At 39.0% G+C, this 18,009-nt stretch overlaps 1 protein-coding gene across 1 annotated transcript; it reads right to left on the reverse strand.

The window, feature by feature from the left end:
• Positions 1-7,029: 7,029 nt before the first annotated feature.
• On the reverse strand, positions 7,030-16,017 carry PCNP (PEST proteolytic signal containing nuclear protein). Its single transcript, XM_063457473.1, has 5 exons — positions 15,941-16,017; positions 15,035-15,255; positions 11,776-11,847; positions 8,264-8,319; positions 7,030-7,302 (listed from the first exon to the last, which is right to left on the reverse strand). Exons 1-5 carry the CDS (start codon positions 15,969-15,971, stop codon positions 7,182-7,184), a joined length of 501 nt encoding a protein of 166 aa, XP_063313543.1. The 5' UTR covers positions 15,972-16,017; the 3' UTR covers positions 7,030-7,181.
• Positions 16,018-18,009: the final 1,992 nt, after the last annotated feature.

Genomic DNA, 18,009 nt, shown 5'->3' on the forward strand with positions numbered 1-18,009 from the left:
ATAACATCCCTAAGGGGCAGCTACAGAGAATTAGGAGAAATTGCACTGATAAAGAAAAATTTGAGGAACAAGCTAAGGTAATTATAGACAAATTCAAACAAAAAAAGTATTCACAACAAATTTTAGAAAAAGCATACAATGAAGTGAACAGTTTAGAACCTAGTCATCTATTAAATAAACAAAATAATGTAAATATGAAAAAGGAAGTGTTTTTACCCTTAGTTTTTGATTTTAATCAGGATTGCAATAACATAAGATCTATAATTAATAAACACTGGCATGTCCTTAAAAAAGATAATGAACTTAATAAAATTATCCCAGAGAAGCCTTTTATTACTTTTAGAGGAGCACCTAATTTTAAACGCATTCTAACTTTTAACCATCCAAAAAAAGTAATCCCTAAGACCTTTTTAGATAATAAAAAAAGGGTTTTATTCATGTAACAAATGTGCAGGATGTAGATGTAGTAGAAACGTGACTTTAAAAGGTATTAGTAAGTTTAAAAGTAAAACAAATGAGGCTGAATTTTTTATAAATGATTTCATTACTTGTTTTAGCAAAATTTTTATTTATTTATTAATATGCCCATGTGGACTCCAATACGTAGGGCGAACAATTCGCCCACTACACAAAAGAATATACGAACATGTGAACAATATTATCAAGGGTTACGATAATCACAGTGTCTCTGCACATTTTAAGAAATACCATAATAAGGATCCAAAGGGCTTAATATTTTTAGGGATAGAGATAGTTAAGAAGTCATGGCGAGGAGGAAATCACATTATAGATATAGGTAAAAAAGAGATGCAATGGGTCCACAGAATAAAAACTCTAGAACCTAGGGGGCTCAACATAGAATTTGACTTGTTTAATTTTTTAGGCTAAAATATTATTAATTTAGGCTTCTATAAAAAATAGAAAAGAAAGAAATAATCCTTCATTTTTATAAATATAATTTTTAAATCATTTTTTAGACATATTTTCAGTTTTTCAAAAAATGCATTATTATTTAGATATATGTACTAATCTTTATCTTTTATATTTTATACAGCTATCATGTAATTTTCTAACATATTTTTCATCAATTGCAATAAGATAGAACTTCTAAGGTATAATTATCATCTTTTTTATTGTTTTCATATGTTGTGTACTGTCTCTTTAAATGTTAAATGTATTTTCGTGCATTAGGTTTTTTCTGGATTATAATACACTGATATTGGCCACATATAATTTTAAGCCAATGGACTTTTATATAAATAGGTTTTAATAGATTTATATGTGAAATAAAGTTGATTTTTAAATACTCTTATGTATTTAAGAAGTATATACTGTTAAGAAGTGTTTGTGTGCTCAGAATAAAGACTTTTGATGCCAATCAGCTGAACACACCCATGGAGGTGTGTATAAAAGACTAAAGAGGACGTGAACGGACAGATCTGATGAAGCCGTGAGTACGGCGAAATGCGTCATCACGCAAATTACGCACCACGTAATTGGAAGCCCCTCCTCCCGGAAGTCGGAATCAGCAATAGCGGCAAAAACAGCGGCGGAATAACAAGGGACTTGTCGACACCCCAAAGTATACACGACCCATTCCGTTTGACTATACACTGTCTGCAGAGGAAGGTGGAGTACCTGTGCTAAGTTGGGCATTAAAATACGTGAAAAATAATCTTTTGTCCGTGCTGTCTTTTTCCTTAAAGGAAATATTTGAAGAAGCTGATACAGCTAGAGCAGGCTTTTACTGCTCTATCTTTGTGAGTGAAATTTTTTTAAAACACCGTATTAATAAGTTTTTAAAATAGATTTACACTATTATTGTTTCTTATCTCTCCCTTTATATGTTCATTGCTATTGGAGAGGACGCATACATGTATGTATAAATTTGTTTAACACTTTAAGTGCACTTTTTTAAATCTTTGCACTTTATCACATATTGCACATTTGGCACTTTAGATATTTTGGTCTTAAAGACACAGCGCACCTTTATTTGGAGTTATTTTGTAATGTACATATCTTGCCCAACTAGTGTGTGGTTGAGCTTGAGAAAGGAATATCATAGAGAGGAACCTAAATACACAATGGGAATGCTAATGGGAATATGTCCAAGATGAAGTGCTAATTGAGATAAGGGTATAACGTATCTGTGTTGTGGTTAAGAATTAAATGTAAACAACAGGATGATAAGTAGGGATCGTATAAACCTAGATAATAATGGAAGTTATTATGACCATTAGCCAAGGCTAATCAATATGTATATGAAAAAGGGATACCTAGTAATGCTGCATCTGAGTTCCCACTGTGCGTCCTTCCACAAGAAGGACCTGTATTATGTATGAGAAAGATAGGGAACATCTCTAGTTTACTAGCAGGGAGTGAAATATGTTAGATCTAGTAAGTGCCTGTGACAGGAGTTGTGGATTATACAAGGCTTAGGTAAAACTGTGACATACTGAGGAGGCCTGAATATGGTTAAATGTGTAATGAGTGGTTCTAGGTTCTCAGGAGACCAGAGAGACGGTCGTATAGGAAGGAATTATGTGGGCCTATGAAGGAATAGTCAACTGTAGTATGACAGGGTTGTAGTACACCCCTGTAAAGCTGGAAATGTATGTTATTGACCACATAAAGGGCTGAAATAGTGTTGTAGTGGATTGTCCATTGAGGGTCATATGTAATGTATGGAGTTGAGGCCTAGGGGGCCTTGTAAGTCTTGAGCTGCTGAATGGATAATGGGCTGTATGGATTATGGCATGAAGAAATGTAAGTTAATTGTACCAAAGTTGTAGAAAGTTGTGAAATGCATTGCGAATTATGCATGGACAGTAGTGATGCGCTGGTGTTCAAACTTTTTTTATTTTTACACCATGTGGTGTATTTAATAGTAGTATAAAAGGGCAATATATATATATAACATCTGAGCGGCAGGTAGGGCAAAATTTGGTTGTCGCTTTAAGCCCACCAAGGGCTGTATGAAGCATATGTAATGGAGACCTAGAGAGGGCTGTGTGACAAGGTATAGGAGTAGAAGGCCGAGAGAGCTGTTGCCATTTATGAGTAGGGGGGGTGGCCATTTAAAGGCAGTATGAGAATTAATGGGTGTATGAAATGATAGGATGCGGGTTGATTATTGGTTGTTGAGCTGTGGAACAGTTGCAATTTACACATAGTGAAGCAAAGTGATGGACCTGCTCCATATCCTAACGTGTATATAACCAACTTGACTGGTAAAGGCCCGTAATGGCAGGACTGCTAATTAGAGATAATAATGATGAGATATTTGAGTAACGGGGCACCACTGATGGAAGGAAGGGTGGATGGATGGCAGGATAGGCAGTACCATAAATATAAACCACATGGGCCTGACATAAATTTATACTGTCAGGTGCAACACCTAGCCATATAATTACTAAACAATGTAGACACAAATAAGTGCCTGAATACTAGGGATCGACCGATTATCGGTCTGGCCGATATTCGTTACTTTTGGCAATATTGGTTATCGGCCTTTGGAGATACTGATATTGCCGATAATGCAGACCAGGACCACCGTACCCATGACAAGCCTGGCGGTCCAGGAGGGCCCGCAGCAAGCTCTTACTTACTTTCCCAGCAGCTCCCTTCAGCTCTCCTCACTAAATCTCGCGAATACTGCGGCCGTCAGCGCGTTGTCACTGGTTACCATGGCAACGATGTGCGTGGCACGGTGGCCGCGAGATTTAGAGAGGGGAGCTGAAGGGAGCTGCTGGGAAGGTAAGGAAGAGCTTGCTGCGGGCCCCCACTGTACAGTCCATGCCACCAGGGAATGCCATATTTCCCCTCCCTTGCCAAGTAAGAAGCAGGGAGGGGTGACTAAAAAAATAAAAATATTTTAAAAAACATTTAGAATAAAAATGCCCCTCCACCCCCATTTTACACACATACATACCTACACAAACACACTCTGCATTATATAAACACACTACACAAACACAGTTCATTCACTATAACACACTACACAAACACAGTTCATTCACTATAACACACTACATTCACTATAAACACACTACACAAACACTCTGAATTCATTACATACACTACACAAACACACTGCATTCACTATAACACACTACCCAAACACTCACACACTGCATTCACTATAACACTACACAACCACACACACTACACAAACACTCACTGCATTCACTTTACACACTACACAAACACTCTGCATTCATTATATACACACTACACAAACCAACTCTGCATTCATTACACCCTGTTCTAAATTATTATGCAAATGATATTTTTCTCATTTACCTAAATAATTGATGGAAATAACAGTCAGCATAATTCTCATGTTATCCACATTTTATTGAACAAACCTCCTAATGATAACAGTATTTTTTTTTAAATAAGAGAGCCCTGAGACACAATGCCATCCTTGAGTTAAACTGAGAAACAAAATATTTAATCTTTGTGACACTTAAATAGAATTTGCATTATAATTTGGAACAGGGTGTATATACACACTACACAAACATATATTCTTGAAAACATAAAAAATTCTTACTGGCATGTACATTTTCTGCATTTACCTTAATAAAAAAAAAATAATAAACATGTTCAGTTAGCAGTAGATTTGTGTAGAAATAGTTTATTTTTTCAAAATGGTAAATGGACAGAATATCTGTAAGTTATCGGCCATCAGCCTGAAAGTTTACAGATTATCGGTATCGTCTCTAAAAAATCAATATCGGTCGATCCCTACTGAATACCCAGAGGACAGACATATAGAATACATATAGGTATTGAGGCTGTAAGAGGCCTGATGACCATAAGCAACAAATGCTGATCTGTTTAAAGCTGACATGTATTACTAAGACCCTGTGGGCTTACATTAATAAGCTGCAAATATGAAAAACTGAATGTGGCATAACATGTATTATACATTAAAATTAAGTGTAACTTACTGAATTGATAAAATCGATATGACCGAATACAGGAAGCAGAATGTATCAACCTAATTAAGATATCACTGTGATGCTGTACTAATTTGCATTAGTAGTAAAATTCACCATATCCAAATGAGGGTTGAATGTGGACTGAACTGCGAATGCCACCCTAGTTGTTGAAAGGCCAAATACATGTTGAATAGCAGTGATAGCAATGCCCAACGCCAGCTGAACTAACAAACTTACGGTTTAATTGTAAAAAAACACACAAACAGCAACAGGAAAAGCCATGGCTGGGCCGGAAGCAGTTGTGCCCCATTAGTTTGAGGTAGGCGGCTATTCTTTAATCGAGTGAGGTCAAATGGGTACTTGCGTAGTTTGCACGGGGCGAAGACCAGCTTGTTTGGAATTTAGGTATTGTGTTGGCGACCTTTGAACCGGAAGTAGATGCTTCTGTACTGAACCAGGCAGCATTGGCCCAGAGTAAATGAAGACTGGTGTAGTTATAGGCTGGGTAACCCCTCTACAGGCTCAGCATTCCTATATATTTTTACACTTAAATCATATAATATGCATCCACTGCTTAAAATGCGTTGTGATTTATGTATAAAATGTGTTGTACTCAATCTTTGTTTGTCTTTCTGGCACTTTTTGTATTCGCTCCTTTATTCTCTTATTTGAACCAACATTTTTATCACTGCTCCTCTTTAACAGATGAAAGGCGTAAATGGCTATGGAGCAATTGCTCATTGCCAAGTGAGCAAGAGAGATAAAAAGTACCACATTTTTTTTTTTTTTTTTTAAGTTTACGCATTTAAACATGGCAAATATTCTTATGTTTTGCTCACGTCATTTTTGGTAGAAGACCCGAAATTCGGCTTCACACCTGGTTGATGACTCATTACGGTTATCATACCAACTGTAACTTGTTGGTAATTCTTGAAAAATAAATATTGTCAAAGTGAAAAATTCTCAAAATGCAAATGCATCTTTTTCGTAGTAATATTACTATGAACATTTTTTGTTTTTTTAAATGTAATTAATTTAATGGCACAACCATCAGTGGAATAGGCTGATATTTTAGGGCTTTACAGAAAAAAATAAAAATAAAATAAAAAAAGTGTATAAACGGTAACAACTAATAAAGACAAGCTCTCTGAATTAAAAATAAATAAATGAGGAAACCTGTCACCTTTAATAGTTTAAAAAAAATTTTTTTTTTAAAAAGTCTTTAGTAAAAAAAAAAAAAAAATTAAAAGTGAAATTTTACCAGTGGTAATTGTTTTGAAGCCAAGCCCTCAGGCAAGGCTTGTCTTTATTAGTGGTTATATTTAAAAGGGGTTAGGCCCTTCTAATTACCCATGTCAACCGCCATTCTAGCTGCAATAGATCTTTTATCTTCCTTTTTTTGATAATCTTTATTTTCAAAGTTGAATAAGTGCATGCATTTAAGTACCCAATAATCGCATTAGACTTTCATAAACACAAGCACCAAGAAGTGAGCATTGAACTGCTAACTGTAGGCATCTCATGGCCGTCTAGCTAGTATCTACCCTTAGCAACAAAAGGCTTATGATGTCTCTTATTGGCCACTTATGTGGATGAACTGCATATCAGGTTAACAATTCAGGATTAATGGTAGAACAACAGATATCAACCTCCAATATTTACATGATATGGCTTAAGTTTTCAATAGTGTATAGCGTGGGGTAAATTCTAACATGAACATAAGCAGGCCTATCTGCAGTCAGCTAATGCACCAGTTGAGGTACCTGCCGGAAATGAGAGAATTATAACCCAGTTTGCCTTCCTCTTTCTGCAGCTTGTCTCCGTATGTCACCTTCACAATCTCTACCTTCTCTGGTGGCGTATCTTTCTAATTTCAATGTATAAAAGGTGAAGTAATTGTTTTATACATAGAGAATATGGCATATGCTCTCAACTGGCACAAACATGAAAATTAATGCAACAATGTTTATGGATAACCCACTTGTTATACTTGATTCTTTCCATAGCACAATGAAGCTGAAATTCTGTTAGTTTTAGTATTTAATTTAACAGCTTGCAAATTTCAAATAAAACCCATACAATATTGGATTTTTCTCCAAGTGTATTTGTGTCATACATTTCCTTAAAAATACAAACAAAACAAAACGAAATAAGTCGACAACTGTAAATTTATCCATCCATAAAAAAAGGAATCTTCCTCTCAATGACACCCTTCAGCCCCTCTACCCAAACATTTCATTTATCAGAAACACGTTCCAACTGAGATTTTATATTCCGCTCCCACAGCTTTTGGCTGTCTGAAAATCCATGCTTGCCTTTGTTGAATGAGTTAGGTCCGGCAGAAGTTGGTGTATCCCTGGTAAAGGCATTGAGAGAACTTACATTAAAATCGCAAAAATCACATATTTTACATTTTACGATAGGGGTTTATGCACAACAAAGCAAAATTTAAAGTGGTTTATTCATCAAATACAGAATGTTCGTGAACTGCTAACTGAATTTCTAAAGTTTAAGGTATACTATAGGCATCAAAACAAGTTTAGCTTAATGAATCAGTTTTGGTATAAAGCTCATGTTTACTGCTCAATTATCTGCCATGTAAAAGTTAAAGGGACACTATAGTCACCAAAACAACGTTAGCTTAATGAAACAGTTTTGGTGTATAGACCATACCCCTGCAGTCTCAATGTTCAATTATCTGCCATTTAGGAGTTAAATCACTTTGTTTATTAACCCTAGTCACACCTCCCTGCATGTGACTTGCACAGCCTTCCTATACACTTCCTGTAAAGAGTCATCTAAAGTTTATTCTTCCTTTATTGCAAGTTCTATTTAACTTAGATGTTCTCATCCCCTGCTATAATAGCTTGCTAGATCCTGCAGGAATCTCCTGTATGTGATTAAAGTTCCATTTACAGAGCAAGAGATAAAATTTGTTTAAGGTAAATTACATCTGATTCAAAGTGAAACAATTTTTTTTAATGCAGGCTGTGTCAATCAGAGCCAGGAGTCTCTTGTAGGCTTTAGAATGATATTAAAGGAATTCTATACTATAGTGCCCTCTGGACCAGCTTCCCTAGCAACCCCCAACCCCCTTTCCAGCAGCTGAAGGGTTAAAGAAAATCTTCCTCCAAATCTGCAGCAGTAGGTCTGCAGCCCTCTGCTGCCTGCCCCATTGCTACATGCCCTCCTCTACAGTTAAGCGAGTTAGACAGCCGCGAGTCCCCAATGAGTGACGGACATTAGGCTGCCGCCTAAATAGAGAGCCACCTATGACGGACAGCAGTATAATAGCTAGCAATATTCGACTTTTATACCTTCCAATATTTTTCATGCGCATTTTCGCCTCTGGGGGCATCTCTTCGGGTTCACTCTGCAAAGAATGATCATCATAGAATATTAAATATGCAAAACCACACAAATGCATTAACAATTTGTAACGTTCCACATATAGAACATTTATGAAGTATGGCATACTGTTATGATGAATGGCTGGTAAAAGAAATCATCAAAATAAACACCAAATCACAAGATGACAAGCATGTGACCACTCTTTGATTGTTAGTTTTTAGTATTACCAGATGCCTGGACTGGTGAAATATGATGTAACACTTTAAATGTAAATCGCACTAACATTATGAACTAAATGTCCACAAATCTGTCACACAAGGAAAGTATCTCAAGAAGAGAGCTCAATAAATGCTGCTTAGGCTATACAAACCTTTAGAACATAGGTTTAAACCAGGTTCCACATACATTTTGCCCTATTTAGTACCTTACGTTTACATTTTTCAAGCACCTGAGCCAAAATGGAGGCTGGGTATGATGGTGTTCCTCTTTTCTCATTTGAAATTTAGAGACACCCCCATTAGCATACCTCTTGCTGGAAAGAGTTGGTTTTACACTCTGCATTATAGAAGGTATTAATCTATACACTAATTTCACATGATATTTACACTTTATTTTCTCATAAGGATTCAAATAAAACCTACTATACCACAGCTCCAAATAACATCATACAGGTTGGAGTAACTCTTTAAAGGACCACTATAGTGCCAGGAAAACACTCGTCCCCCACCCTCAGGGCTCTGGGGAGAGGAAAGGGGTTAAAACTTACCTTTCTCCAGCACCGGGCGGGGAGCTCTCCTCCTCCGATCCTCCTCCTCTCCTCCCATTCGGCTGAATGCGCACACGCGGCAAGAGCTGCGCGCGCATTCAGCCGGTCTCATAGGAAAGCATTATCAATGCTTTGCTATGGACGCTTGCGTGCTCTCACTGATTTTCACAGTGAGAATCATGCAAGCGCCTCTAGCGGCTGTCAGTGAGACAGCCACTAGAGGATTTGAGGGCTGGATTAACCCTATCATAAAAATAGCAGTTTCTCTGAAACTGCTATGTTTATAAAAAAAAATGGGTTAACCCTAGCTGGACCTGGCACCCAGACCACTTCATTAAGCTGAAGTGGTCTGGGTGCCTATAGTGGTCCTTTAAGGAATACTTGTGCAAAAGTATAATACAAAAACTGCAGCTTCAGTTAAAAGGCTGAAGGAAACATTAATCCAATTTTATGAATTTTTTTTTTTTTTAATACTACATAACCCCATGATGTGTATATACAATCATGGGAAAAAGAAAGAAGCCCTCTTTGAATTCTATGGCTTTACATATCAGGACATAATAACAATCATGATTTCCTTAGTCTTAACCCCTTAAGGACCAAACTTCTGGAATAAAAGGGAATCATGACATGTCACACATGCCATGTGTCCTTAAGGGGTTAAAATTAGGTAAACAATCTCAGATAAACAAAAACACATGACCTTTTACACTGCGTCGTGATTTAACAAAAATAAAGCCAACATGGAGAAGCCTTGTGTGAAAAACTAAGTACTGTACATCTTTTGATTCAATAGCTTTGTCCTATTGTTTCCTCTTCTCTTTTTTCATTCAGAATTTACTTTCTTAATTTCTGATCTCTCTCTCGCTTTAAAACATAAGACAAAGTAGGAAGTACTTTGTATTGGGTATTTTTCATACGCTTGACAATCTTGACAAAGGATGGAGCTTAAAGGGACACTATAGTCACCAGAACAACTACAGTTTATTGAATTTGTTCTGATGAGTAGAATCATTACCTTCAGGCTTTTTGCTGTGAACACAGTCTTTTCAGAGAAAATGCAGTGTTTACATTACAGCCTAGTGATAACTTCACTGGCCACTCCTCAGATAGCTGTTAGAGATCCTAACTGGGTCATGGCTGCCTAAAATGCATCCAAACATTCAGTGTCTCCACCCTCTGCATGCAGACACTGAACTTTCCTCCTAAAGATTCACTGATTCAGTTAAACTCTATGAGGAGATGCTGATTAGCCAGGGCTGTGTTTGAATTGTGCTGGCCTTGCCCCTGATCTGCCTCTCTGTCAGTCTCAGCCAATCCTATGGTGAAGCATTGTGATTGGATCAGGCTACCACTTCGGCTGATGTCAGCAGGCAGTGGGCAGATCTAATGAAAACAGGCACAAAGAATGCAGCTTCAGACTTGAATACAAGTAAGATTTACTATATTTAGGGAGGCATGAGGGGACCAGGGTGGCTAGATGGTGGTTTTAACCCTATATTGGGTATTAGATTCTGTCTTACTATGGGCAAGAGAATGCAATGACGATATGTCACTGCAAGCAATTAAACGTTGGTGAGGCTGTGAAAATGGATCCAGTGAATGGGGAGCCCACCCATATTGATCATGGACAGTTAGGAGATAAAGATTTGAGGGTTTAAGTACCACAATCACTACTGCATATTGTAGTGGTTATGGTGCAAAAAGACTATGGGTACAGTGTTCTTTATTTTTCCATCAAGTAGTATTGTGTGACAATTCAGCTGCAGAAAAAGGTGGGCGTTATTTTTATTTTAATTCTTTATTTGTCATGGCACAGCAAACAGTTTGACAGAGAAAACAGTGTCACATGGTATTGGTTTACAGCTTTAACAAGGTATAACAGGGTTACAATGCCTCAGCCGCCAGGCAAGTTATTGGGTTATCACTATCTCCCAGCATCCCCGTTCACTCTAGCATACTTTACGGCTCTCTGTGGGTAATCTGGTGTGCTTGATCCTAAACCGTAGTAACCCTCTCGTTGTCTGGATGAGATAATGTCTAGAGTTTTTCCTGGCCGTGTGATGCTCCCTGTGGAGCGGCTGTTTGGGCCGCTGTCCTCTACCCCTAAATAAGAATATGCCTCTTGTGTCTGTTCCCATGTATGCGGAATGTTGGTCATTTATTTTTCATTTTTGTGTCTATGTCAGAAGAACTAGAAAGAAGGAAAAGCGAGAGAGAAGGTCAAGAGAGGGGGATCCGTCTGGGCTGCCATCCAGATCTAGCTATACGTCAGTGTCCCAGGGTGAAATTTTCCCAGGGTTCCCAAATTTTTTGAAAGGATTTGGAGGTGCCCCTGAACCGAGCTGTCAGATCATCCATCAAGTGGACCTCTTTTACTCTGTTAATAACCCCTACAATGGGAGGTGTGCCTGGTTTAAGCCAGTCGGAGGCTACCGCCCGCCTGGCCGCTAGATTTATCTTGTGGAGTAGCTTTTGCTCGTGCCTAGTCCAGCCCTCGAGAGTCCTACTTAAGAGGAAGAGCCATGGGTCGAGGTCTGGGGGTCTACCGAATACATTTTCAGTTGCCAATAACCAGTGAGAAGTGGACATGTTGAACCCTGGAATAAGTTCCTCCTAATTAACAGGTAGGAATTTGAAATGTAAACCTGTAGAATGCTGTCCATAATGACAAATGGTTACTAATGAATATAAAAAGAAGAAATAGCTTACATCATCTTCATTAAACACTGAGGCCAACGCTTTCTTTTTGGGGACTACAGATGGAGCAACTTCTTTAGGTTTCTGAAGAAAAAAAACAAAAACAAAAAAAAAACAAAAAAAAAATGTAAAAAAGTGAAAATTACAAGATCAATAGTCGGGTTATTCACTAAAGTCATGAAATTTAAACCGCAACCTGCACTAGCAACATTTTAAACAAAGTTGGTCAATTACAAATCTGAAAAATAAATTCACCTGCTTTTTGCAGGCAAATCTACAGAAATCTACAATATTTTTCCACTGACAGCACATGCAAACTGTCCAATAATAATGAAATATGATTTACTTTTAATAACTATATAACATTAAAGAACTTAAATGAAATGCTTTTACTGGTGTATATACTGGTCCCTCTATTGTATTAACCCTTTCTCCCATGGAGCTAGCTTATAAAATGGTGCTAATGACAGCTTTCTGTAATTATAGCTTATATTAAAACTGGCAAAAAGCCTGCTTTCAAATTTGGTCTAAACTAATTGAACAAACGGAGTTGGATTAAATTTTCAGGCACAATGTCTAATTATTGTATTTAAGCATACGGTTGAGTATTTCCATAACTTGGACCTGGATTTCAGCCATTCAGTTGCTTCAGAACAAGCTGAAATCTGGTCGATATATTCTAATAATAGACCTAAATTTTCAGAACGTTTGTCCATATTTTGCAGTCAAAATGCACTCACACAGTCCTGGATGAAGTTTGCTAATCTGAAAAGGGGCATTTGGTCCTAATTGAATAACCATAACTGCTCACTATAGTCAAATTGGTGTTTAACAACTGCAATGGAAGCTCATGTTAACCATGTTTTCCACAATGCTTTGTCAGATATACAGTAACAGTTCTAATCATTAGCCATGCTATAGCCTATTGCAGCTCTGTAAATTAAAATTCATATAATAATGACAAACCTATACAGTTACGCAGTTGGCACAAGATAAATATACAGAAGGGACAACAGGAAAGAAACAAAAAAGAAAACAAAGCACTTCTACCTTATTAATTCTGATCTGGCAGTGTACCAATAAGTAAACAAAGTAAAACATTGTAATCTACTCATTAGTTTGCACAATGTATAGGCAGCATTCATAACAAAATTAAACACGATTATGCCTTATGTCAAGGTCTAATTGTGGGCCTACAACATAAAACTGAATTATCAAGATCATTAAAAACTGATGCCAATGTAATTTCCAACAGTATATCATATTTAAATATGAAAATATTCTATCAATTTGAAAAAAACATTTTGCAAATCTAAATCAAATGCATATGTTACCACGACACAGTTAAAGGAACACTCCATGCACCATAACCACTAAAGTATGATGTAGTGGTTATGGTGGCAAAAGTGCTTTGGTGCCCTCCCAGGTTTAGTAATCAAACTGTTTAACAAGTTCCCGGGGTTCAAACGAGCTCCCCAGGTACTGAAAGCTCTTGAATGAAGCTTCATTTATTTCCACTGAGCATCAGCTAAACCTGCATTGCAGAAGCTTCAGGAAGCACGGGAAATGGCAATGAGTGCCATGTGGGATTCAGGTTAGTTGTCAAATCATCTTTAAATGGTATAACTACTTACTACGGCAGCCTGTTGTAGTGGGTATCATCCCTGGTCTTCAGTTACCATCATTCCAGTTCATATTTTTGAACAAAAACTGACAGTTACCTCTAATAGTGTGTCCATCGCTAGCTTTTTGTTTTTCTTTACATTCTGCAGGTCCTTGACTAATGCATATACCTTTTATTTGAAAAATGTCAGACATTCAATCTGCCAACCTCTGTGAACAGTTCTGCAAATTTCTACCATCAGTCACTGTTCCTGCTACACTTTCAAGCTTGTCCCATCCATCATCTATCTGTATGATCATGTTTTGTACACAGGAAATAAAACAGCCATGTACAGCAGAGTAATAAAGGAACACTATTGACTATTGCATTAGGAATACAAATGTGTATTCCTGACACTGTAAAACCCTGTTGGTATTTTAGTTGCCTTTTGTCCCTCGCAGCACCGGTTTCCAAAATTGATCTCAGCCAATCCAATGCCTCACCGTAGGAAAACATTGGAAGGCTAGCGAGCATGCAAAGCAAAACAACGCACTTCACCGATCCGAGGGACTTTCTGTGACCATCTGATAAAAATAACAGAATTTTACTTTGCTATTTTACAAGAAGCACCGCTAGAGATTGAGTAACAGCCACTAGAAGCATTCAAACCCTGCCATGAAAACAAGCAATGTTTAATTGCAGGATTAAAGGGACAGTTCAGACACTTTTAGGCACCAAGTTGTTATGGTGCCAAGAGGCCCACAGATGCACTCTTACCTCAAGGGGTTACACAATTAGCGAAAAAGATCCATTTCTTTTTAAGCCAATTTTATGAATGGAGAGTCACTAATTGGTTGAAAGCGTCAGCTGACCACTCTCAGACAATCAGCGGCACCCCTGAGCTTTTTGAAACTGAGATTTCAGGATCCGGATGCCGCCAAGTGGAAGTTGAGATTGGCGCTTGAGGCTCACTTTGGGGTTAAACCATTTGAGAACTGTCTATCTAACCCCTTGAGTGCGCCCAGGGGCCTCCTGACACCGTAACAACTTCACATAGATGAAGTTGTTATGGTACCTGAAGTTCCTTTAAAATAGGGGGGGTGGGGCGGGCACGCCACCAAGACCACTTCATTGAGATGGAGTGATCCGGGTGTCTTTAGTGTCTCTTTAACTCATATAGTTTTCTTTTTCCCCAATTATATACATTCATACACTGAAGTTTTTCAGTAAACCCTCAAATATAACAAAACAAATTCTAAATAGCACAATTTTGGTTAAATTAGGTGAATTGTAGACATTATACAAGTCAGCAATAGTCACAACTTGACTATTTAATTTCACTACAATTTGGAATTTAGCTAATAAATCCTATGGTGTAAGTCTATTATGATCATTCTCCCACAACATACATTTGGGGTTTTAATGCCCACATTACAGTCGTTAGACATGCCTTAAAGCAATCATTGGGTTTTATTGCATTAAATAATGAACTTACCAGTATCTGTGCATTTCCCAGTCTTCTTCATAAGAGGGACAATACTGAATAAGTTATTATACATATGTTGGTACATGCACGCCTTTTATCCACGGGTTGAGAAGCAATTGTAAAGATATATACATGAATACTACATATGATGGAGGAAATTAAATAAACTGTGAACTACGTACACTGGCACCAAGCTTGATAGATATGGAAGGTTGCTTCTTTGTACTTTGGCCTCCAAATGTAAATCCAATCTTAGAGACTTTAGATGGACAAGGTGTGGAGCTGGAGTCCTCGGAGGACTGTTCAGCAGACCTTTTCTCTGCGCTGCGACTTGAGCTTTCCCCTTCATTGCTGGAAGAAACAGTCTTAGTGTTCACTGCTTTTTCTGCCTCTTCTTCTGGTCCTGGTGAAGTTGAAACAACTTACCAAGATGAGCATTTTATCTACTGAGCTGAATGATGGGAACAGCAACCACAAAAAAAAAAAGAAAGAAAAAGTAGCAAGAATGGACCTTATTATTAGTGTAGGCTAAACCCTACACCTATAGCTACAGGGAATCACCCAGAGTAGGGTAGAAACTGTCTGATTGCATGTAAAGGTTTACATATTCATTAAAAAGTGCAATATCTATGAAACAGAAATGTGACAAACTGAAAACAATAGGCATGGTCATAAAACGTGCAGGGAAGGCCTAATGGTCGCTCTCCAGCTGATATTGAACTACGACTCCCATGAGGAATTGGCAGCCAAGATGGTGCAGAGTCCTGGGAGTTGTAGTTCCATTGCAGCTGGGAGATATCTATCTATACACTTTGTTATCATCCCTTTTACAAGATGCTACATGTGCATTCCTTTTGGAATGAGGTGACAATAAAGACACACATTATATAGCTGGCAATGTGATTGCAGTGTTATATCACACACACACACTGATAGTGAGCTGGGTATTAATGCAGACAGCCCTGCTGGGGGTGCATTATTCTCTCACACATGTCAGCTATGGATGTCTATAGCAATAGGATCACAGTGACACCAGCACACACCAATGGCTCTGGAGCCAGCTCACACACACACACAGCCCGCATCACCTCCTTCTATCCGCTCCATCTTGTCCGCCATCTTCCCCGACTACACAACAGTGACGTCAATGTTCCATTGGTCGCCCGCCCACAACGCAACTCAACCCCGCCCACACGGCAGGTCAGCGCAACTAAACCCCGCCCACACAGCGAGTCAGCGCAACTAAACCACGCCCACACAGCAGGTCAGCGCAACCAAACCCCGCCCACTCTGCAACCCAACCACGCCCACACCACAGGGCAGCTCAACTAAACCCCGCCCACTCAGCAACTAAACCCCGCCTACAATGCAGTTCAGCTCAAATAAACCCCGCCCACTCCGCACATCAGCCATGCCCACATATACCACAAGGAAGGTGCTGCGCAGAGCAGACAGCCTCCTTATAACTTCCGGTGCGGCTAGTGCTTGTGCTGAAGGAATAGGAAGAGTAATGGGAGCTGTGTCCTGCATGCTGGGGGGAGGGCCTTCCTGTGTAATTAGAGAGGGGAGCTCCTTATGTGCAGGGTGTACGGAGAGGACAGTGGGCGGACTCTCCCCCATGCTCTCACTGACACAGATGTTGCCATGGGTCATTTAGGGTTAATGTTAGAGTTAGAGGGTCTTTTTCCTGTGATTAGAGTCACCTTGGGAGAAACATTACATTTTAATTGAGGTATGGGGTTAATTTGCACTTTATTTTTAGGGTGAGGTAAGGAGTGAGAGAGGTTAAATTAGTTACCTAACCCTAATTTGAACCATAAATGGCCCACGTCCTGTGCTTAGTGAATGCACTAACTATAATGTAAGTGTGGAACTAGCTTGACTGGCACGCTGGTCTTGCGCATGCTTCCAGCGCAATTCCCCTACCCACTGCACACATGTGGAGCACTGGGGACAGCTGATCCGCAACACCAGCTGTGAGGTGGGTTATGGAAATCTGAGAGAACAGCTGGTCTGAGAAGAGCGCCATGGCCTGTGTTCTATCAAAAAAGCATACCCCGTGAAAAATACATACCCTCGTCACTTCGAGGCAGAGAGCAATGTTACCGGGATTGACATCCTACCTGTGATAGTGGGTGTGCATGGACTGTGTGTCCAGGAGCCCAGAGATCCCCTGTGCTGAAAAGTCCATAGCTGTAGCTGAGCTCCAGTGACCATGGTGTTATGGATATGTGTATTTTCTTCTGTTTCAGGATATATTAATAATTCTATTTTTTTTACATAAATATTATTTACTATTTTTTTTTCCAAATACGTTGATGCACAAGTGGCTCTTTAAAAGAATATTGTTACACTTTAGGGTTTCACTCATAAGGATTCTAACGCAACACTAAATGTGGTTTATGGCATTTCTTCTACTCTACACAGACTATATCAGGGCTGGCTGAGGAAGCATCCACCTCCCCAGACCCCTCACTCACACATCACCTTCTCACAAAGCTGTGGTATCAGTAGGGAAACATTTACTCTCGGACTCTAAGGAGCTCTGCTCTAAGGCCTGGCACTTGGCACACATTTTAAACATCAGTTGTTACAATATACCCATTTTTATGGTGACAAGACATTACTTGTCTGGTTTAGACACAGACAGACTCCCATTACCCCTCTGCTCTCCCTCCCAGCAACCATACTCCAGAGAATTTCTCCACCCTTTGTCAGGACACTACTGGCTCAGGTGCAGTCGTCCACTCTATGCATTCCCTCCCAGTCCTACAGCCCTACCAAAGTTTTACCTAATACCTCAGGTTGTACAGGGCTCTCTGTTCACCCTTCCATTCACAGGCCTTTATGGGGCATACTGGCAAACATTAACAGGGATATCTTCCAAAATCATGCCTCCTGCAAACCTTTACCTGTACCCCAATCAAGGTACCCCAGTTCCTTTGATGGATACAGTCCTCCCTAGAATAATGTCCTTCAGTTTTACCATTCCAGGACGCACTAGGAAAATAGAAGATCCATGGGGGCGGGGCCTGACCGCCATCTCAACGCATGCATGATTACCCAGCTACTCCGAGTTTTTGCCTATAGATCTGCCATCTGATGATTAATCGCAATAATATTACCAAGAGGTGTGAGCCCTAGCTACAGCGCAATA

Source organism: Pelobates fuscus, chromosome 1, assembly GCF_036172605.1.
Source record: "Pelobates fuscus isolate aPelFus1 chromosome 1, aPelFus1.pri, whole genome shotgun sequence".
Taxonomy (NCBI): domain Eukaryota; kingdom Metazoa; phylum Chordata; class Amphibia; order Anura; family Pelobatidae; genus Pelobates; species Pelobates fuscus.

Excerpts from the sequence above, each read along its gene's own strand:
- PCNP (XM_063457473.1), bottom strand. The coding sequence starts at position 15,971 with ATGGCGGACAAGATGGAGCGGATAGAAGGAG. Across the intron at positions 15,256-15,940 it reads GATGGAGCGGATAGAAGGAG|GACCAGAAGAAGAGGCAGAA; the intron begins GTGATGCGGGCT and ends CAACTTCACCAG. Across the intron at positions 7,303-8,263 it reads CGCATGAAAAATATTGGAAG|GGATACACCAACTTCTGCCG; the intron begins GTATAAAAGTCG and ends TGCCTTTACCAG.